Consider the following 22,755-nt stretch of genomic DNA (forward strand, 5'->3'; position numbering starts at 1 on the left):
GGTGGGGCTGGGACAGAAAAGAGCAACCCTTTAATTTCATTCAATACATAAATCAAGCACAAAATGGCTCCGCTTTCAATAGAAAAGGAAAAATAATAATTTCCTATAAACATCTGTTTTCATAATCTGTTGCTTTACATTTACCCGATGCCTTACACTATGTAAAGGGACCCTATATTTGATTGATTGAAACCTGGAACTTGTCTAAAAAAGAATGCTGCCTCACCTCACTTGTAAAAAACGAACTCTCTATGGGGAGGCTGAAACTCACCCCAACCCCATCAGCTGCCCCTAGAAACAACTTTACACATCCAGTCCAAAAAATATTAATTTATACACCCGTCAGGGAAGGGAAGAATACAAATGGTGAGAAAATGAATGGATTTACATCATTTGGAGAGAAGCAAGAATATGCCTTTAGGAGACGACTATGGGAATGCAAAAATACTCAAGGTTCCATGGCCTCACTTTAAAAATTCGAAGGCCGGATTATCGAGAAGCACCTCTGCTGGTTTTACATCTGAGAAGTCCTTTTCTTTTAGAGAACTTGAAATATCATCGACAGAGAATGGAATGCTGCATCAGAAAACAGGAGCAATACTGATCAAATTTTATTCAAGTTATAGGTTTTTAGGCCAACGTACATGTTTATAGATTATTACACAATAATATAATAAAAAAAACCTGCATGCTGGAAAGAATCCTGTGTCACACAATAATATGACAGATAAATTTTTTGTTCCTGCTACCTGGAGTTATCATCAAGCAAGAAGGAACTGCTATCTGCATCATTAGAGTCCTCTGTCATTAAAACCCGCATGCCAGAAAGAACCTGTATTAAGACATGACGAAGGAGCCAGTAGTTATTTTTCCTGAAATAAACTCCTTAGTTAGGTGCACTATTTTATAAATATGGTCAATTAGCTTATACAAAATTCAACATGAAATGGCTATGCCGGTCATCAGCAGTAATTTATTTTTCAGTCTGTAAAAGTTATTATGCAGTTTGATTAGTTGGCCAGTATAAAGTGGGTTACAACATCCAAAACAAGGTGCAAATAAACTCAGCAGAACAATGAATGTGCATGGAAATTGAAACTTCATGATTCCTAAAAACACTTGGGAAGGATGAACATATTACACAAGACAGATGATTAATTGTTTGAACTTACAGTAGAAGAAACACTTTGTGTGTTGTACTTGTCATCCCAATACTGTGTGCAAATTCTGTAAAGCTGTTGAACGCTAAGGATCTGCAGAAAGAAAATAATCAGCATGGACATGTGAACCATGTGACACAGGCAAAAAGGCACACAAACATGAAAGTGTGCTCATGCACATGCTTACACATGCGCGTGAGCACACACACACACACACACACACACACACACACACACACACACAGAGAGAGAGAGAGAGAGAGAGAGAGAGAGCAGGTGTTGTTACCGGACAGAGGTCATTGACAATCTCATCATAGGAAATCCTATACTTCTGAAATATTACCTGCAAATGGAAAGCAGATACAGCAGGTAATGGGAGAAACAGGAGAGGATGCATTTCATCAGATACCTTGATCCTAATTAATTACTCACTCCAGTAATCCTGAGAACACTTCAAAAAACAAAACTTTATTTAATGTTTCTTAAACAAAACAACTGTTGCTTATGGCATACTGTTGACTTGACAAGCAAGAGTTTGAAACTATAGCTTGTGACATACTACCAGTTCTACTAAAGCTCGGAAAAGATTTGACCTATTATACATGGATATCTACATATATGACAATAAAGCCTCAAACCTTTCGAATGGTTTTGCTAACTGCATTACACTGTTAATGATTAGCTAAGACACTTGACAAGGGACAGGACCGAAAAACTCCACAAACCTAGAATTCATGCCATTAATGCCACTTGATAATTGCCTTGGACAGAAAAAAGGGCAACAAGCTTCTGGAGAAATGTTCTGGATGTTTCCTTAACAAGATGTTCTAATGATTTCTACAAATATGAACTTGCCAAGATCAACTGCTGAATAGAGCAACAACTAACATTGCAATCTCCAGAAATAATATATAAACATCAAATGTTTATCTAGTGAAAAAAGTTCAACAAGAATTCAGAGTACACTTTAGGTTAGGGGTAAAAAGTGGAAATATCAACCATCCATCCTCAAAAACAGTTTCCTCCAGTCATGTTTGATCCCAGATTGGAATTAGAAATCTGGCATATTTAAGTGTATTGGACACCAATTTCATCAATCCTATCTTTTCAGAGCATCAAGTGCCCTAACTTGAGCGTTCATCAGAGAAGAAATGGTTCTACATCACGACCACTAGTATGGTTTAATACAAAACTGAAGGAAAAAACATTAACAAAAAAACATGATGCCATAATGTATTGATTAAATTCTTTTATGTAGGCAATGTGCAGCAGGGTATGTGCCGCAAAGTTAATTAAATAAACACAGAAGGCTTGCTTATTCTGTGATCCACATTTGCAGCTTCTTTCTGAAAGACTGTTGCATGTGTCACATACATCAATGGAGATAATAAGCAGGCACTACCAAAGTAGGATACACCATATTTTAGATTACATCTTACAATCTCTAACAGGATTTCTTTTGCCAACCGGACAATTTATTGATATAAAAAATAAAAATAAAAAAATGTAACTGATATAATCATAGTGGCTTTATGATTATATCAGTCAAATTTTTTAGGGGCCATTGCTTGGTAGAATAGTAAAAGGCTTGGGCTACAAGAAATTGCACAGGTTCGACTCCTGAGGAAGCCACTTTGGTGCAAAAATAAGGCCTCTTAGGACCCTAGATTGTTGGGACCACACATTTTTCATATAATCATGGTAGTTTTAGGTAAAATTGGGAGACACTTGTAGAGCAGTTCTGTAGTAGCAGTGGTGTCCAGTAATGCAAGTTTCAGGCCACAGCTTGCTACAGAACGGTAATAAGAACTTATATCTGTATATATTGTAAGGTTCGTTGTACAGATACCAGACTTCGTACCTATGCCACCTAGTATAGTGTCAATATGGTACGCGGTATGTCTGGCATACTAAGTATCGGTACGCCACCAGTACCGGTACCGATACTGAACCAGTACGCTACGCCCGGTACCGTCTGGTATGTCCGGTACCATCCGGTATGGTACGATACCGCATACCATGGTATATTGTACCAAGATATACAAGATAATCCCAGTTATACAAGTTAGTTCTGTTATGATTGACAATTCCAAATAAATTCTGTAAATTGATAGTCTATGATGCTTCAGATGGTAACACAAATTACATACCAAGAAGCCCACAGCTTGCCTTACGTGCTTAAGTTCATCCCAAGATGATCCAACATACTGAAATGCGAGAAATTGTTAGAAATTCAGAGCAACCAAAAGTAATTAACTGTAAATCAGAGATGATTACCTCAGATTTTGCTTGTGCACACCATAACTCCAGATCAGCCAAACCAGCCTTTACGTACTCTCCATTGCTGAAGGAGCAACACTCCCGACGAAGGAGTAGACTGCAGAGTAGCACCAGAAAAACAATAATACATATTGCCTCCACATAGATGAAAGGATTGAAAAATCAAAACAATCACTGACCTGTTGAAAAGTTGTACATTGATGAATGAGAAAATCTGAGTAAACATCTTTTGAATTAGAATTGTGGGCACCTGGAAAACCACCAGGTCAATGACAAGTCCTCTTCTTGTGAACAAATGGTGCAATTTTACTAAGGCTGCAAATCTACTGAGGCCAATAACGGGACAGGCTGGCCAAGTTGCCCAAAAGGCCAGGCCTGGACAAATGGGCTCTGATTTTAGGCCCTGGGACCCAAAACCCTGAAACCCAACAAGCTAGGCCCTGGTTTAGCATTCTGCACAAAATGGATCGCATCCAATTTGAGCCTAGCTCAGCCTCATAATAATCCGAACAAAGGTCAAATTCTGGCCTGCTATACTCGGACCAGTTTCAGCCTAGGCCAAGCTCGGCAGGCATAAGATTGTGTTCCCAGGCTGACATCAGTCTTAGGCCTGGGCTGGCACATTATCACCCCTAACAATTACTTAAACTTTACCTAATAAACTTACATAGTTTTCCTGCAATGTTTGCAGAAGGTTATCGAGGCAATCAATGATGCTCTGCCAGTGGGTGCTCTGAGGTTGACTCCCAAATGAACGCCCTGAGACCCGCAGCGCCCTTGTTCTCGGTGCCTAAATTTTCAACATCAATTAAATTAAAAAATTGAGATATGAAAGCAAGGTCACAAATATTCTGATAAATTGAAATTCGCTTACATATATAACAAAGCAACAATATTTTGAGGATAAATTTATATATAACAAAATCTACAAGAATTGCATACTAAAACTAAGTGGTGTTCCAATTCTACATGGTGAAAATACATGATGAGAAATCAAATCAGAGAACTCACACTGTTTATTATTCCTATAATATCTAAAATGCCAAGACACCCAAAAAAAATGTTACAGCAACATCCTACCCATGCCTGGAGTTGTCACAGAATGTATAGTGACTAATAACATGACAATGACTTCAGCTGATTGTATTCCAAAGTATTCAAAGCCCTTTATTGTCCTAACATGTTCAATATGTGTAGGTCATGAATATGATCGAGTATGCTAATTGTCGATTTATATGGACCGACATGCATTTTGGGACACTACCTCTGCAATAGGATTGATGATCCTATGGGTAGGGTCACAGCTGAACCCTTAAAAACTTATTAATTCAAGCAGCTGCACATTTATAATGTAGAACATAAGCAGTGTACCAAGTATAACAGATTGTTAAGAGAACACTCAATAACTGAAGGTTCAAAACAACAAAATCGATCAAGAATTCAAGATATTGTTCAGTTTTACAAACTATTTCTGAAAGGAACTATGTAGCAGGAGTTTAACCTTTAGAGATAGGTAGTATTGGGTAATGAAAGCAAAACAATATGCAGAATACCTGAATACATGATGAAAGCAACGAAGACAAGTCCTTTTTTACATTATCACGGACAATTCCATATATCTTCTCTACGTAAGCTGTGAGTTGTTGCTTGAAAAGCAAAGCTGGATACTTGGCCTCAACTTGACGCACAACAACATTCAGTTCATCCACAGGAAGATTTGCAGAAGAATGAAATCTCTAGAACATGCAACAATACGAGATGCAAATGTGTTGTTATTACATTTTTGTGTCCAAGAAGAAGCATAAGTGCAATGGTCATGGATATCCAATAAAGAAAATGAAACTTTGTAAAGAAGAAAATCATAATTATCACATACTTGTGTCATCCTCCCAAACAATGATGTTGGAGGAGGGGGTTTACGATGCTGAACAGTCCCAGCTGCACCGGCAGCCTTGAGACTCCGTTGTAGCAGGAATAACAAACTAGATGTATTTGACAGCCAGTAGGCAAGATGGACATTGTTCTCCTCATTCTGCATCACAGATTTCATCACAATGAGCTGATAATGGTAAAATTATGAGCATTGGTATCACAAGCAAATACTAAAATAATAACTATAGATAGTATCAAGATAAAGTTTGTTGGTCGAGATCCTCTTTACAAGTTATACAGTTTTTGTTTTATCATAAACAGCATCCAGAGATAACAGAGGCAGCAGACAAAAGAAAACACTGATTGATCACTTGACTCTTTCCAGCTAGTCTTTGAAAAACTAATTGAACAACAGAGGATCATGCCTAAAGTTTTTTTTTCCAAGATATTTGTTGGAGATAAGATGAAGCCTCCAAATTAGAAAGGATGATGGCTGAATGGCTGCAAAAGGAACTATATCCCTATGAATTTCATTGTAGAACCAACAATTGAATAAACAATGAAATATATGCAATGAATTCTACATGAGTTATGACATATTACTATTAATGTCATAAAACAGGTATATATTTTATTCTATAAAGCATACTCATAGAACTAAGTATGACTCATAGATCATACATATGACTAGTGTACTATATCTGAGTTAGCAATAAGTAGAGTTAATAATATGCTTAAAGAACAAGAGACCATTACTGAAGGCTCAAGATGGTCGATCCTGTAAAGGTGACACCATGGAATGCCGTACCGGCCCGTACCGGCCGGTATGGGCCGGTACGTACCGGTCCGGTCCTAGACCGGTACCGGAACCACAAGAAAACCGGTATCTCCGGTTTTCTTGTGCGAACCGGCCGGTACGAAACCCGTACCGGCCGGTACCGCTTGGTACCGGCCTCCGGTTCGCACCGGTACGAAATTTTTTTTTTTTAATGAACCACAGCGCGAGGCGCTGTGGTTTTGGCTCGCGGTACCGGCCGGTACTGTACCGATACCGGCCGGTACGTACCGGACGGGACCGGTACCGTACCGGTCCGGCCCGCCACCGGTACGCCGACCGGTACCGGTACGGCGGACCTTGGGTGACACAAAGGACCAACTTGACAACAATGATAAATAGCACTCCAAATAAATTGACAAAAATCTGTTTTTTAATTTAGCAGAAAACCATCAGCCACAATACATGATATTCCCTACACCAGAAATTGGAAGTAATGAAATATTTCCCCGCAGCACTGCATATTGAGGTTGATATGAAAACAAAATTAGCACGCGTAATTTACTTCTATGGAAACTCTATGTCACCTTATGTAATGCAATAATCCTTTGGTAAATCTTGTCTACTATAACATATGTGAGATCTATACCTACCAAGGCATCAAGCCTTGCCCCCAGTTGTTAAGCAGACTTAAATCCTTCATCAACATCATCAATCGTTCCATTAACAGCTGCATCTACTGTCACTGCAAGATTATTCAAATTCTCAAAATCTCGATCCATGAGACCTTGGATCCTTTCCCCTCTCTGTTTACCTTTACATACAAAAATAGAATCTTCTTATCGATGAGTATGCCTCAAGTCAAGTCACACGCTCATACCATCAGCAAGTTCTCCAGTGTCTTCAATTACTGCAACTTATATGATTCTTCTAATGGCCTCATTTCTTAGAGTAGCAAAGAATGATAAGAATGGAAGCATAAATCATGAGACAAATAAAAAATTGTCTCAATATGAATGTAATTAAATTCCTAGTTTATTTTCTTGGTAACATCATTTGAAGCCCAAGAAACCCTGGTAACATCTAACGAATTGACTTCTTAAACAGGTCTGAGAGGTATCTCTCTCAAAAACATGGAAAAAGATTATCAAGTATTTCTCACTCGAGAACATAATATGTCTGACATAATATCTATATATATTAGGTACAAGATGGATCAAATGAAAAGAAATTCTTAAAGAGGGGCTAGAAATGTCACAATAGTATTGTGAATTTTTTGGCAAGCCATTTGAGTTTTTAAGAACAAAATGGAATTATTTCTGCAGACAGAAGTGATAGATGGCAATTTAGTTAACTCTGAATCAAAAATTCATTTTTTATAGTGAATACCTTTTCAAAGACTATAGGTTGAAGTGATAAAACTTAAGCTATCATTAAAGCTACAGAACCAATATACACATCTAGTTGTCTATAAGCAAGCTGGGGTGGCAATCGGCAGGTCAGGTCGGGTTGAGCTCATATAATATTAACAAGGGCCTATGGGCCTTGCCCGAATCCAACCTGCAGTCAACCCGCCTGACCCACAATCAACCCGCTGGCGCGTTTAATTAGTTCAGACTCATTTAATCTTGAGCTTTTATCACATGAATAGACTATTTATTTTTCACACTTTCGTGGATTGTTAGTTATATCAAATAATCAAACATATGTTTTGCAATTAACAACAAAACATATTAACAAAACATACAGTACAAACCCTTATCCATCTATTCTTCTGTTAAATTATAAGCCACTAGATCAATATTTAACAGCTAAGATCACTCACTACACAAAAGCAATACATGCTCACAAACACACATATATATACATATATAATACCAATCATTACATATGTAACCCTACACACACGCGTGCGTGCATATATACATATATAATACCAATCATTACATATGTAACCCCCATTACCTGATGGATTGAGGGGTCTTGACCCAAACCCTACCCAACATGTGAACCCAATGGGTCAGGGTAAATGGTTCGGGATCAAGATTGCCACCCCTGTATGCAAGTACAAATTGATCTGCTGAGATGCAGTCCCATCAGTTAATAATAACAGAATAAACAATTAATTAGCATGTAAACATCCAATTACCTCAATTGCAGAACCGATCATCTGAATAAGACGATCAAAGACACTGGTCTTTTCTGCTTCAAAAGATTTCCAGTGTAGGAGGCATTTGTATATGGTAAGCACTGCAACTGGTTTTCCTTGACTAAACCCAATATGTTTGCTGACACAATTAATGAGGGCATCAACAATTTCCTGCACAAAGAAGATCTCTGTCAAAAATAAATCAATAAAATCATCCACAAGCACTATATGCATGGATAACTGATTGATTTCATTCTGACAATCCGTGCACAACAGCACGTACATGCTGCCTCTCTATCCTCAACTTAGGATCGCTGTTTGCATAATCCTTAATAGCTGGAGGTGCACTTTGAGGTTCCTGCATAAAAATATATTCTTATGATGCAGGACTTAAATATAATTATGTTCACAAGAAACAACAGAAGCTGATTCCAAAAGGCAAAACACAATGGGGCGCAACCTTAGGCACTTCAACATCATGGTGACCATTCTCCAAATTCTGCGATAACAGAAACCAAGAGAAATTAGAAGCATAACTAACTAATCTAAAGAAATCAATGAAGCATTTTTCTAGAGCATGTTGGTACATGTTTTGTTGGAGTTGCTGGAATTGACAAATGTTCAGACATGCGTTTTACAGGTGCATGCAACAAGGTCTGCTGTCGGAGAATTTGATCCTCAGACTCCATGTTAGATAGTTTTTCTTGAAGACTGTTATAAAAGCATAATTATTTGCCAGTTAGATAGTTTTTTCCTGAGTTAGGAAGAAAACCAGCTAAACATATAACGATGTCCAAATAAAAAGAACAGCATAGAAATGCTTCATAGAGAAGAGGTATTCATGCATCTGGAAACTAAGGTGAAAAAACAAAATAACCTTTTCATTGCATTGTTCAGGTCAATTATTTTTGACTCGGCCTCGGTTGCCTTCTTTAGCCTTTCCTCGCTGATTCTGCTTGTTTCTTCACACTTCTTCTCGCTTTCATCAATCTTCTTTTCAAGAGAACTCACCAAACCCTACATATAGTCAAAGAGTGTCCAGTGCATAATTTCCACGTACAAACATTTATAATTTGGTGGGAGAGAGAGAGAGAGAAGTAAAATAAATGAAAATCTAACTATCAACAACCTGTTCTCTTAAATGATTGCAGTTATAATACAAAAAGCACCATCCAAAGCTATCCTCAACTGTGGAAAAAAGCTAACCTTAAAAGAGGACATGTACATATTGGGGCTCACCTTAAGCTTCTCATTTTCCTCTCTAAGTTTATCCATCAAACTTGTATCAATAATTGGAACCTCTTTAATGACAGGAACTTCCTCAGCAGCCTTTTTGGCAGTTTCACGCTCCTTTATCAGCAAAGCTTTTGTTTCATTAAATTGCTGACACATCTCCTGCAACTCAGCCTGCAACTTTGCATTTTCCTGTGTTTTTGCTTCCTCCATGTCAGCCTACAAATGAAAAGAAATGCATCAATCATCTTGATGAGTTAAGAATACGGAAGAGCACGACATGCAGAAAAGTACTCAGATACACAAAATTGACACCTGATACACCATGAGAATGCCAACCAACAATTCATAAGAGCTGATAGAGCCTGACTATTTGGAAGGCACCTAACTCAGGACACTATTATCAGGACCATGGATTTTGTATTTAGGAAAAAAACAGCAGATCTCGCATAGTTGTAACTTGTAAGTGTCAGGAAATCATCTAGGGAGGCAAGCAGGCCAGGCTCAAGTTGACAATATCCAAACTTTTGAACGGGATCAGCCCAAAGAATGTAGAACTTGGCCCACTTGCTGGCCCATCTGAATCTCTAAAATCATCCCTCAAGGCAGGAAAATGTGACACCAATGCAACAATCTATAATTCATTACGTCTAAGTAATTTTAAATAACCATTTTGCATGTTTGATCATTTTCTATCTAAAAACTGTTTGCTATGCAGGAAATCTATAAAAACAATATATTCCTAATATTTTTCTTCCACCATTTGGCCATATTCCCATTTGCTCTTTCAATAGGATTCAGAAGATACGAGCATCATGAGTTATCTAGCACTAGCTATGGTTTCCAACAACATTTCAATCTGGACTTTGCGAAATGGCAAAGAATAAATAACAGATATATAAACATACGAAGAACAGATTTTTTTATTGGATTCTCCTCTTCCCAAACAATAAATAGATAAACACATACAATCTTTATTCCTTTCATATTTCAGAAACAAAAAGATGTAAAAAAAAATACTATGCAAATTAAATCATCAAGCCATGGCTCAGAAAATAAAACTTGGAAACAGTGTACATAATATGCCATCAATTAGACCAATTCAGCTACCATTTCTCATAACCAATCCTGCAGGTGGTACTGGCGACTTTGAGATAAAAACCATTTCAGTGAAATAAATTCTATAAATGTAGACAATAAACAGAAGAAATTATTAAGCAAAGAGTATGACTGGTTCAAGTGTTTACCCTCATGCGTTTCTCAAGCTGCAGCCGCAATGTCAGTTCCTCAACTTGTTTCTCCAACTTATTTTTGGCAGCTTGGAGAGCACCAGTTTCCTTTGCCGCCTGATGATAAAGATAAGAAAATTAAGCAACCTAAAGCATGAGGTTAAGGCTTAATCCTAGCAATATATCATTCCATTTGCCTCTTAGCACAGGAAACAAAAATCATATTACAATTGACCATCTAAACATAAAAGTTTTATTGTTGCAGGCAGGTTATAATAATTTCAATCATGTAAAAAGGAAAAAGAAAAGAAGAATGAATGAATGAATGAATGATATGTCAAAGTAATAGTGATTATACTCTGCACAAAAAATCGAGGGTTGCATACTTCCAGAAACCCATGTCTCCCATCCTTATTACATACTCAAAGAAAGCTATTTAGCCCTTAGTAAAAAATAAACACATTAAATGCACTTTAGAAGGAGCTGCAAGATTCATGAAAGAAAGTTTACCATTTTAAGCTTCCGTAGCTCTCTTCTAGCAAGTCTTCCTCTCCAAGCACATTGAGTAGTAATTGCAGCTTTTTTTATCCTTGAATAATGTAAGTGTGCCAAGTATTGGCGGCATTGACTCTAGAGTAGATTAATGTAAAAAGTAAGAGTTAGTCTCATAATCTTCTTTGATGACAGAAAATTAAAATGGAATACTAATAGAGAGAAACTGAAGCATCCACTAGAATGTGAATGCTACATAAACTCAAAAGAGAGAAGAAATAGTGTTTTACAAAATTGAGACAGAGGAATAATGTATCAAGGCAGAATGTATCAATTTGCAGTTCTCACTCCAATTCATTTGAAATATAATTTCATAAGAAATCAGCATGAAAACTAAAGTATAGACATCAAATGGTCTCTTCTTCTCCTCACATGTTTATCACGGTCTATAAAACATGTGCATGTGCATTCTTGTATGTGGGCACAGGAGAGTTGTGGCAGCAAAATCCTCGGGGTTCCTATGAATGTATTGACATTGATCCATTATTTTCTGGTTTACCTGAATAGTAATTGCAGCTCTTTTCTGCTGCCTTATATGAAGTTCCTTACGAGCAGTCATCCCACGTAAACCAGCTTGAATTGTAATAGATGCAGAAGACAACATTTTGTAAGCTTTTCTTGCAAGATGCATGCGGAAACATGTCTGGATCCTCAAAGAAGCAGTTTCTCTTCGCATGGCTTCATAAAGTTGCCGTGCAAGTTGTCCTTCAAGAAGAATAGAACGAAATTGCATTGGATTAAAACAAATCATGAATATATCAATGAGCAAAAAGCACTACCATTGAAGACAATAAAAACCAGTCAGTTTTGAATAACATCAACATTATTAAGCATGCATCTCCAGTATAAATTACCTCTGAATATTGCTTGAATCTGTACAGCTGATTTTCGCAGTAAAATGAAATTTTTATGAGCCAAGTATGACCGAACTTTCCTCTGAATTATGTTAGCCGATCTTCCTAACACTTCATTCCTACGAGCATCAAGTTGAGCCATCTGGCCAGCCCGAAGAAACACCTTTGTTTTCCCTATCTGGAAGTATGAACTTAATAAGAAAGATAATCTTGCCATCACATGAAGTAAGATATTCCAAAATGCATACATGCACACATGAAAAAAAATTACCAATGCAGGTATAAAAAAATATAACAGTTGAAAAGTATATACAACTAAAATAACTTTTTAACATAGTGATCAGATTTTTCTATAGACCCACTAGTAACTTAAGCTCACAGGAAAATGGAAATTTCAATTAATTTAGATGACTGGATGTTATGTTGACTAAATTTTCCTAAAAAAATATAACTTTCTTACATCTGTTTATAAATTGCCATACTTTGATAAACTTCTTTCAAAGAAATTAATTAAAAGAACATTTATTGTGAAAATAGGGGTATAAAAAAATAGAGTCCCTTGGCCATCACCTTGATTCTCTCAAAGATAACTGAACTAGTTGTGACATTAACTAGAAGTGAAATCTTAACGACTAATGCAATCTTGTTGCAGTTTTTACTTCTAGTAATCCCCCTAATAGAAAAAGATGCCGACCCAAGCGAAGAGAGAAGTAGGAATGAGCACCAGGTTTCAAACACAAGTGATCCTTGTGTGTGTGTGTGTGTGTGTGTGTGTGTGTGTGTGTGTACAAGAGAGAGGGAGATAAAAAGTGTGAGGATAAAGAAGGCTCAGGTCACCACATCAGGTGTCGTAGGCCACAAATTAAGTTTACAGCTCAGAGTCCAAAAACTGATCATCTGCTACAGTCAAGCAATTCCACAGAGCAACAAATGTTTCCTTATTTGGCTATCGTGTAATGCTTGGGACTTGGGAGTTAAGGCTGCATTACACATTCTTGCTTCCGCCAACACATAGTATCTAGCATGTCTTTTAGTCTATTACCATGTTTTGAGCAAAGCTGGCTCGCATTACTTTAATATAACTGGTTGCAATATTCTTTGTCAATATAGATGCCATTTTACTTGAAATTATGTTTGACAAAAATGGATCTGACAAAAAAAATGACTAGGATGGTTCTCAAAATTGCAGAACTGTTGACTAGTTGTGGAAGGCAAAAAGGAAAACAAATGTAGTTTAGTTGCATTTAATCTTTTTGTCACAAGTACCTGATAGCCCTTGATATCCACCTTTTCTAATAACCTCTTTGAAGCAGTGGCCTCGTCACAACTGCCATAAGAAAAATTAAACCAAAATGTGAGACCAAGCAAATCTAAAAATATTTAATGAAACTTTGCTTAGAAATACTCTACCTCCCATCCAAAACATCTGGTGCAAGAATGCCAAAACGATCTATGAACTCATAAAATGCCCGCCTGGTTGGATACCCAGCACAGCTTATCCTAATTGCTTCCATCACTCCCTAAGGCAGAAGGTGATATACCGTACTACAGCTGTTAGAATTTGAAATAAACTGTGTGTAACAACAGCAGCAGCAGTAGCTATAAAGCTAATAGAAAATCCTTACCCCACACCTAAGCTGCTGCAGAACATTATTATTCTCGAAAATCGCTGGCTTCAGAAGATTATTTGGTTTAACACAGCGAATATAGTGTGGCTCAGTGGCATTCAGAGTTTCTAGCAGAGCTTGTAGTTGTTGCTGCATGGTTACAGGAGATCTCATCCATCAAACCATAAAAAATGCAGGATATAGTGCATGCTCGATTAAGAGATTCTTGTTGTACCTTAAACCTTGAGCCTATTGATGAAAACTTTGAAGATTTGGATGAATCCTCAGAAAGAGGTGGACATAGGCCTGAGACAAAAGAACATTTAGAAGCATTCAATAGTGCCTGATGCTCAGCAACAACATAATCCTTGTTCTTATCCAAGAACAACTCTGTCTGATATGTGACCTGAATAATGAAAAGAGATTTTCTTTAATTTTTATTTTTGTACTAGTACTGCTTATGTAAGAAAGTATCGAATATGGAAGAAAACATGAACAAGAGGTTCTCACATCACCAGCATAGTGGGAGATGGTGAAATCTGAGGGTGATAATTTTGGCTTGCTGAAGCGTTTGTGGTTTTTAAAGGACTGATACAGCTTCTGAGCAAATGTTTCATGTGTTGACCTTGGCAACATACTGCACAAAGAAAAAACTCAGTCCTCTCACTATCTCGCTCAATCAAAGGTTGACTGGAACTTTAATCTACACTCTCTTAAGTAGAACAGCAAAAGACAAGATAGTTCTGATGTTATGCCACATACCAAGCCTCATCCAGAAGAGCAATGATCCCACCTGGTTTCTGGAAGCCAATGGTGAAATGTTAGTCCAAGCAAACCTCAAAAACACGTATGCTTAAAATATCAAATATGTATTTGCAGTCCATATACAAAATTCATGGTGATTGGAACCTAGGACTCTCGAAGCATTCATAGTTGGTCCTATTGGAACCTAATTGGTGCTCAAACTTACAAAAATATTGTAACATTATCTAATTTTATGGAAATATTTTTAAAAATTCCAAAAACTTTTATCTGACTTTTCACAAATTAAAATATTTTTAAAGGAATGAAAAACTGCAGAGTTAAATTCAAATTGGCAAATTCAGATAAGGAGAATGGACAACAATAATATTAGGAATCCTCGTCAAAGGTAACTGGACTTTTGAGTAAACCAGTTCTCCACCATTACATTCCATAAGTTCAAAGATAGACCCTGTCCACTCCAAATCTTAAAAATAAATCATCCAAATACAATCAGACCCATGGTTCAAAGTCAGTTTTGTTTCCAGTTTCAGCCTGACCAAATACATTTCATATGCAGCAGTTTCAGCAGTTTCTGCACTGGTTTCACTTATGGGGGGAAAAAAGAAGAAAATGAAAAAGAAAATGGGTCTAGATAATAAATTAGAAATCATTTTTAAGAATATTATATGTTTTGGGGCCACAAACCTATATTTTATTGGTTTCCAAGGAAAATCAATACTTTATATATTAAGTAAAATGTTGAAGAAGTACATCTATTGTGTGATTTAAAACTTTACTGTTTGATCACAGGTTAATAGTTTGACAGCATTTTAACATTTGACGATCTAAAATTCTGATGTATAAGCTGTAAGATGGCCAAAACTTACATCAATGCAATTACTTTCCTCTCATTTTTCTATGGATAAGGCTCAATATTTCAAATGTTCTCAACATTTACAAGATGCATGGTTTCAATCAGGCATGCACAGTTTCCATCTCATTTTCCATCTATTATTTCTAACAAAAAGTAGTTAAGGTATACCTTTTCAATGAGATCAAGAACATCCTGATTATCAACAAACTCAATATAACTCCAATTTATTTCTTCTTTTGTATATTCTTCCTGCTCCATTTTGAAAACATGCTGCATGAAACCAAATAATGAGTCAGAAAAACCTTTTATGAAGTAAAATAACAATTCTAATCACATAGTAGATAAGTTGATGTGATTAGTTTTTGTCACACCTGATTAAAATGTTGCTGCAGTTTTTCATTTGTCAGATTGATACAGAACTGCTCAAAGCTGCAAAGAACAAACATATTAGAATCTAAACCCTACAACTATATATACGACAATGTCAACGATTAGAATGTGAGACCAGCTTATGTAAAAAGGATATATTAGCAGCAATAAGTTGCACACTGCTGCATGAAAATGAAATCATACAAGCCAAAAAAACTGAGAAGCTCAAGACATTAAAATTCCAAGGAAGCAAGTAAACAGTTTCCGTAGAGAATAAGCTACAAGTACAAGGCTATGGTATACACCAAAATACACAATTTATCTTTAAAGGCTCAAAAAAAGGGACATGTGCAGTTTTGAAGTCTGCAAAAGTGAAATTCCTTGTGAATTATAAATCAATATTCAAATGTCGCAAAATAGTCTGTCCACATATTCCAAGCCAAATGCTCCCAGACAACCAAACATGCCTCTGCATGTCTGAAAGCAGAAAGTACAAACAATTCCCAGCTTGCCTCACAAGATATTCCTCAAGTCTCCCAACATTATTCGATTTCCTTTCACCGTAGAAGATTCTTAGTAAGGTCAATCATTATCTTCTACACAAAAATGTTATTGTAATTTCCTAGATAGTTCCTTTTCTAAAAGAAAAGTTGCAAAAAAAGAAAGAAAGAAAAAGTTCAAAAGGTGCTTCATCAAACTCAAAATCTTGCCAACTAAGAATCCAAAAAAACACTAACTTAGACAAAGGCATTTTTCTATATAAACTATGAAGTTTTAAGAATCATTTAATCAGCCAAATAATGTCAATATACCAAAAAAATCAGAAGAAGCCTTTGTGTGGAACAATCTAGGCAGTTCACAGCAAGATGTTGGCACATTTTAATGGCAAACACAAAAGCGTACCGGTTAAGCACCTGTTTGTCTTGAAACTTTCAAAGCCATATATATCTAGCACTCCAATTAAATTCTTAGAATCGGGATCTTGACCAATTGAGTTGTTGATCTTATTCACAAGCCTGCAATTGAAAATATAGATGTTCTTACTAGGGCAGTTTGACAGCAATTTCAGAAAGCATAATTGAACAAGATTTGTAGCTCACTAAAGAGAGGGTGGAGGAACATTAAAAAGTTCATCAAAGAAATGTGTGGATGCTTACCAATCAAACAACTGTGAATATACAATCTTTGCCAAGGCATCTCGACTAAGAGCTGCAGCTTCTGGATCAAGACTTTTTATTATGTTTTCATCGCGGGTCACAATAATGCGCTTACATAAAGAATCCTCTAGGGCCTTTGCATCACACCTGCAGAAGTTCCATTAAGGTTTTTCTTCAGAACATGTGCATCCAATATGACCTCGGAGAGTAAAATTTTTTCCAGTAAATGGTGCTTACATAAAAAGCTCAGCAGCAGTTCTTAAATGGAACCACGATTTTTCATCTTTCAGCTCTGATGAATCTGTTTCTTTTCCCTCTGCAAATTCAATATTTCCTAAGTGGAGAATAGCAGCCACAACCCGGAATATTGCATCCTGAAATAAGGAAAAGTCACACCACAAAAAAGCAGAGGCTGCAGGTAGCTCAAATAAACAATAATAACAGCCAACAGAGATTTGCTTCCCAGAAGTCAGTGGAAAATAAAAAAATTCTACCTGTTCATCAGAACTGATTCCAATAATATCCATCGCCTTTCTAGTTTCCAGGTATTCCTTAGAATCATCTACGCCTTCAAGCTCAAAGCAGTTGGACTGGTTAAGATAACGAAATGTTCCAGGATTTCTCAATTTAAATCTCTCAACATCCTGAGAAGCAATGCATATGTGTTAATAGTCTAAATAGATGATTTAGCCCCTTATAGTAAGTAAAAAGGAGTTTGCAAAAGCTCAAGGGTACAAGTAACAAGTAAAATTAACATAAGTCAAACTAAAAACCGTAACACACATGTAGGCTGCCCATCTAATTGCATTTTTTTATAGATCATGTGGATGGTGGAGTAGCCTGCTCGAGCAACCAAGCATATGGTTCATCCATAGAAGAAACTGACAAGTAAATTAGGTTCAAGGGGAAGTGTTCTGATAATTGTGCCACTTCATTTGATGGTTCTATTACTTCCAGCAAGGTTTGCCGAACTGGTACCTATCGACCAGCATCTGGCTCGGCATGATACGAGTCTGTAGCGTGCGATTCCAGAGTGTATCGAAGACAGGGACAGGGGAAAAAGGAGAGAATAAGAGAGAGGGGGGGGAAGAGGGAGGAAGGGGGAGGGTCCTCTAAATCCTAACCCTAACCCTAAGTGAGAGAGAGAGGGAGGGAGGGAGGGAGAGGAAGGAGGAGGGGTCCTCTAAACCTTAACCGTAGGTATGAGAGAGAGAGGGAGGAATAAAGGGAGAGGGAGCAAACAGCTCCGATCATCGAAGCCCTCCAACAATGAAAAAGAGAGAGGGGGGGGGGGGGGGCTCCAAACCATTGCAAGCATCGGGGAAGGGGGGTGGAGTCACTATCTTGAGCAACTAGCTAGCACTGAAGACTCGAACCAGCTGACTTAAATGGGCCAAAGGCTGAAACACGAAACGTGGACCATCTCGAATATAATGGCTGAACCATGCCAGTAACTGATCGGTCCAGTTCGATAAACCAGCCGATTCGGCAATCCTTGACTTCCAGTATTGATGATAGAAAAAACTCAAAACTTTTTTGTTTCCACAAGAATTAAAGCAACCAGTATGATTGTCTATATCTTCTCTCTCTCTATCAGAGACATGTTCCCAACCTCTCTCTTTCTCTCTGAAGTTTTCTTCTGCTGGTCGGATAGCAAAAGCTAGTAAGCAGGGTATTCTCCTGCACATGTTCTATAATTTCCGAATTGAGTGATTGGGCGACTATATCCTGCCTTTTTGCTTTTCCAATGCACTAAGACTCCCCTTATAGATTAAAGAAAAATAGAATTCCCGTCTTCAGATATACCACCCCAAAACGCAGCATTGCTCTGTCAGGCTTTTGCCCATTGCAGAACATTCCCGGCTGCTGCATCCCATAGGAGTCTGGGCAGTGTCTCAATGAAGGAAATGAATGATGGCATGGATGATGAGTTGATGACATTAGATGGGTGACACATGAGACCAACCAGTCCCTCCCATCAGTAAATATTTTGAATAATCAATGACTTTCTGCCGAAGAGTCTTATATTTAAAGTATGTTCTAGTTATAAAGGTTGAGCCTAAAAATATCAACTAAAATCTAGTTGATCGCCAAACACAAGCCTCAACTTCAGAAACAAACAATTGATGTCATATATTGGGCTCCGATACTCTAAATCTCAGAGAACAAACCCGCTAATTTAGGGTTTCTCACCTCATTGATTATGACTGCCTCAAACCCCTGCAGGTCATCTATGACTGAATACTTTCCCAATACTGTCAAGTGTTTTATGCACATTATAGCAAGCCTCTGGCATATGGCCCCACCTATCCCAAAACCTTGAATCAGAAGCATCAAGCTCACTTTATAATGGGTATCCAGATTCAAACATGCTTTACATCCATGAGGCACATGGATCTCATTTGCTACACAATAGCTAGTTATGTGCCACCTGATCTAAGAATCAACACTATTTGCAAAGCCCAAATACTGAATATGTTACGCGTTGCCCAAGGCCCAGATACCAAATATGTTACACATCACCCAACTCCCTCCCCCCCCCCCCCCTCTCCTGAAGGCCAGGTAGTGGTGTGAACCCTCCACGACCTTTATTGTCCCTAAAACTAGGTGTCTAAGATTCCAACCAAACTTACTATTCATAAACATATGAATCATAAATCCACATTGCATATCCACTCTTGACATTCAACGATCTCAGTTTTGGGATAAAGAGTTGAGGCCTATGGATCTCACATAATCTAGTTGGTCTGAGACTCATGTATCATGTCTAATACTGGTTCCTATTTAGGGTCATGAGCTTCAAAGATGATGAATGATCTCATATCCACTGCATAAATAAGCTTAGCGAGTAAGAAGTTGCATGACAATCTAAAGTTGATATTTCAGTGCCCTGCTGCATGACTTCCTTCTTTAAAAGGAATTCATAAGTGCCACCGCACAAATGCTACAAAGTCTGCCAATTCTGTAGGCATCGCTACAACCAACCCTTCCCATGTTATATTTCATGAAGCATGCAATCTTCCCTTATTAACTTATATAATAATATAACATCCAAAAAAAAAAAACAAATATTGCATATGAGTAAAACAAAGAAGCAAGAAAAATTGAAAATCAATTAGAATTTGATAAACAACAAATAATCAATACCTCTGGTGGTGCAGCACAAAGCATGTAGAAACAGTGATAATTCCTCTCAGGATCAGATACTTGGCAGACACGAGATCTTTCAAGAAGGTAAGTTCTAATGGCAGCTCCTGAAATCCTCCCCCTCTGATCAAACTGAATCTCAACAAACTTGCCGAAACGACTATGTACACAATAAGTGAATCAAGATAGATGTCGAGCTATTTAAAACACGCATGGAATGTAAAATTTAAAATAAAGGATTGAAAATCATGATAGTAATTTCCCTACCTTGAGTTATTATTTCTGACTGTCTTTGCATTGCCAAATGCTTCAAGAACAGGATTGGACTGCATAAGAGGATCCGAGATATTCAAGAATAAAAGGATACGAAAAAGCTTTTCAAATTACAGAAACTTTTTAAACAGAACCAATGTACTTCCATACACTGATACAAGACAGAATTCAACAACAATTTCACCTGAAGCACTAGTTTCTCCACTGTCCGCCCTTCAGCTGCAGCTCTCCCTCCAATGTAAGCAAGATAACGCATAAGCATTTTGGTGCTTTCTGTTTTACCTGCTCCACTTTCTCCACTTACTAATATCGATTGGCTTAACCCCTCGTTTCTCATCAGTCTGCATTCATGAAATAAACTATTGCGATTAAAAAATGGAGGCATTTCAGAGCTTAAAGTTTGTCTAACAGGAATTTGGTAAGTACCTGTATGCAGCATCTGCAACAGCAAAAGGATGGGGGGCCAGCTCACCAAAGGTTGCCCCTTTGTATTGTTCCATCATGTGGCTATCATAGAGATGGGGCAGTTTTCGGAAAGGATTCACAGCAATCAATATTCTTCCAGTATAGGTCTGATTGTAAATTAGAACCATCAGCTACTGCCTACTTCAGAATGCCAAAAAAAACAAAACGGGGAGAAGTGCCTAAAATAAACAATAAGCACTACTGCAAAAGCAAAACAAGAATATGTACAGGCATATGATGCAAATCGATATGGGCATTACAAGTAAAACACCCACCACCACCCTCCCCACACACACACAAAAAAAAAACACTTAATGATGGAAAACTCAATGGCAGGAACAATGATAGACTAGATCCATCCTACACCCTATGGAGTGCACTTACATAGATTTCATTGATGTCGTATCTAGATCCTAGGTTCTGCAGAACCCCTGGTTCATGCAAATAAGCGAGTTTTGTCATGTCATCAACTCCACAAGGTGGTGCTTCAGGATCCTTAGGATGGGCACAAGAAGCCTTAACCGTGACCTGCAATAAAAGGAGCCAAGTCTCTGTTTTGATTTCTATAAGCCAACAGAACCAGATAACGATCGTACGAAAGGAAAAAAGAGCATGGAAAAACTTTTTGTGGATTAGTTACAAACATGAACAACCATGTTACCAAGAATAATAGCATCTGAAGCATCTCTCTAGCGAAGACAAAATGGCCAAAGTAAACTAAGAGTGCGTGGACAGGCATAAAGCCAACCATTGATCTAAAGACAGCAAAGTGAGCAACATAAAATAGTCAGTATGAAGTACTCACCATCTTCCCGGAAGTACATCTGACCTTTATTTCATCACCATTGACCCCCAAGACTTCCCCATCTATCCAAGCCACATTAGGGTCCTCGACCCAAACCTGGGATCCTACTGCAATATTGACTGAAGTCGCCTGTCAAGCATAAGATTTTAACAGGGTTAGAACTATAGAAAGTGTGTGTTTTTCTACGCAATGAAAATCTTAGTGAAGTGCTATTAATCTGCCATAAAGCAAAAAAGTTAATGTGGACATCCATAGACGAGTGATTACACAAAGCATGAAAAAAGACAACATGTCATTGATATATGAAGCAGAATTTAATGCAAAAACCACCAGTAAGTAATTGGACCCATCAAGATTGAATTTTTCAGCTGATTGATGACTCCCAGCAGCCAACAGCAGATACTTAGTAAAGTCCTTAAAAAAAATCTCCATTTGAGCAAGTTACATCAATGTGAGCGTGAATTTAATATGGAAACAGAGAAAGAGTGCCACATTTCAGTTTTTTGTGGTTCAAAACGTCATCTTGAGCACGTCAACACGATCAGAAAAAGGGGCAGGAAACGTAATAAATAATCCATATTAACTAGTAGAAATCCAAGAAAACCAAGAATCCCAAGAATGAATAAAAGTCAAGATTTAGCGATCTCCAGTGCAGGGATTCCGTACCATTTCAGACCGCCAGAGATAAAAGATCCAAGAAGCTCCTCGACACGCCGCCTTCAAAGACCTTCTAAAACCCTACCAAAGATCGAACAAAAAAGAATCCAAGAAAAAGAACACTTTTTGCGATGATACCACGATTCCAGCTCCGCCTTGGATCCACAACTTCCTTTATATCTGCAACGAGCCGAATTTTATCTTCTCTTTCCACCGTATCCTCCTCTCCCTCCCTCTTCCTCTATCCCTTTACACCTATCTGCCGAGATCCGCTCGGGCGCTCCAATGCCTAGGGCTCGACTAGGGCAAACAACTACCCCCCTCCCTCCCCTTCTCCTCCTTTTTCCGTTTCCCCTTCTTGGAGCCCGCGGGGGGCGTCGCCGAGAGCGAAGAGAGGATTCTTTGGAGGTAGGGAAAAGGAGAGACAAGCCCCTTTCCCTTCTCCTTTCGCCGCCGCGATCGCCGCCGGAAAACCCCTTTCCGCCGCTCCGATCCTTCCCTCTTTCTTGCCCCCTGGCTTTTATTTCCTTTCGGCCTTTCACTTTGCTTTCAC

At 37.9% G+C, this 22,755-nt stretch overlaps 1 protein-coding gene across 2 annotated transcripts; it reads right to left on the reverse strand.

Annotated features, from left to right (window-relative positions):
* Positions 1-73: 73 nt before the first annotated feature.
* Positions 74-22,755, reverse strand: LOC103706980 (myosin-8-like). Of its 2 annotated transcripts, none has more exons than XM_088706028.2 (39): positions 22,212-22,755; positions 21,546-21,674; positions 21,125-21,268; positions 20,702-20,847; positions 20,460-20,616; positions 20,270-20,328; positions 20,003-20,162; positions 17,350-17,499; positions 17,093-17,229; positions 16,856-17,002; positions 16,613-16,714; positions 15,701-15,758; positions 15,498-15,599; positions 14,474-14,511; positions 14,227-14,348; positions 13,947-14,017; positions 13,730-13,861; positions 13,515-13,624; positions 13,371-13,431; positions 12,105-12,282; positions 11,750-11,955; positions 11,209-11,328; positions 10,717-10,815; positions 9,476-9,688; positions 9,114-9,253; positions 8,824-8,947; positions 8,697-8,735; positions 8,520-8,594; positions 8,237-8,407; positions 5,317-5,472; positions 4,994-5,176; positions 4,108-4,230; positions 3,620-3,690; positions 3,438-3,537; positions 3,311-3,367; positions 1,447-1,503; positions 1,173-1,253; positions 750-832; positions 74-576 (listed from the first exon to the last, which is right to left on the reverse strand). In XM_088706028.2, exons 1-39 carry the CDS (start codon positions 22,212-22,214, stop codon positions 465-467), a joined length of 4,416 nt encoding a protein of 1,471 aa, XP_088562154.2. In that variant the 5' UTR covers positions 22,215-22,755; the 3' UTR covers positions 74-464. The 2 variants fall into 2 exon arrangements, with proteins under 2 accessions (XP_088562154.2, XP_017698241.4); XM_017842752.5 differs by having other exon boundaries at positions 13,947-14,117; positions 14,222-14,348.

The sequence above is a fragment of the Phoenix dactylifera genome, chromosome 10 (genome assembly GCF_051530095.1).
Source record: "Phoenix dactylifera cultivar Ajwa chromosome 10, Ajwa_hap1_PhDact_Kaust_v1.1, whole genome shotgun sequence".
Classification (NCBI taxonomy): Eukaryota; Viridiplantae; Streptophyta; class Magnoliopsida; order Arecales; family Arecaceae; genus Phoenix; species Phoenix dactylifera.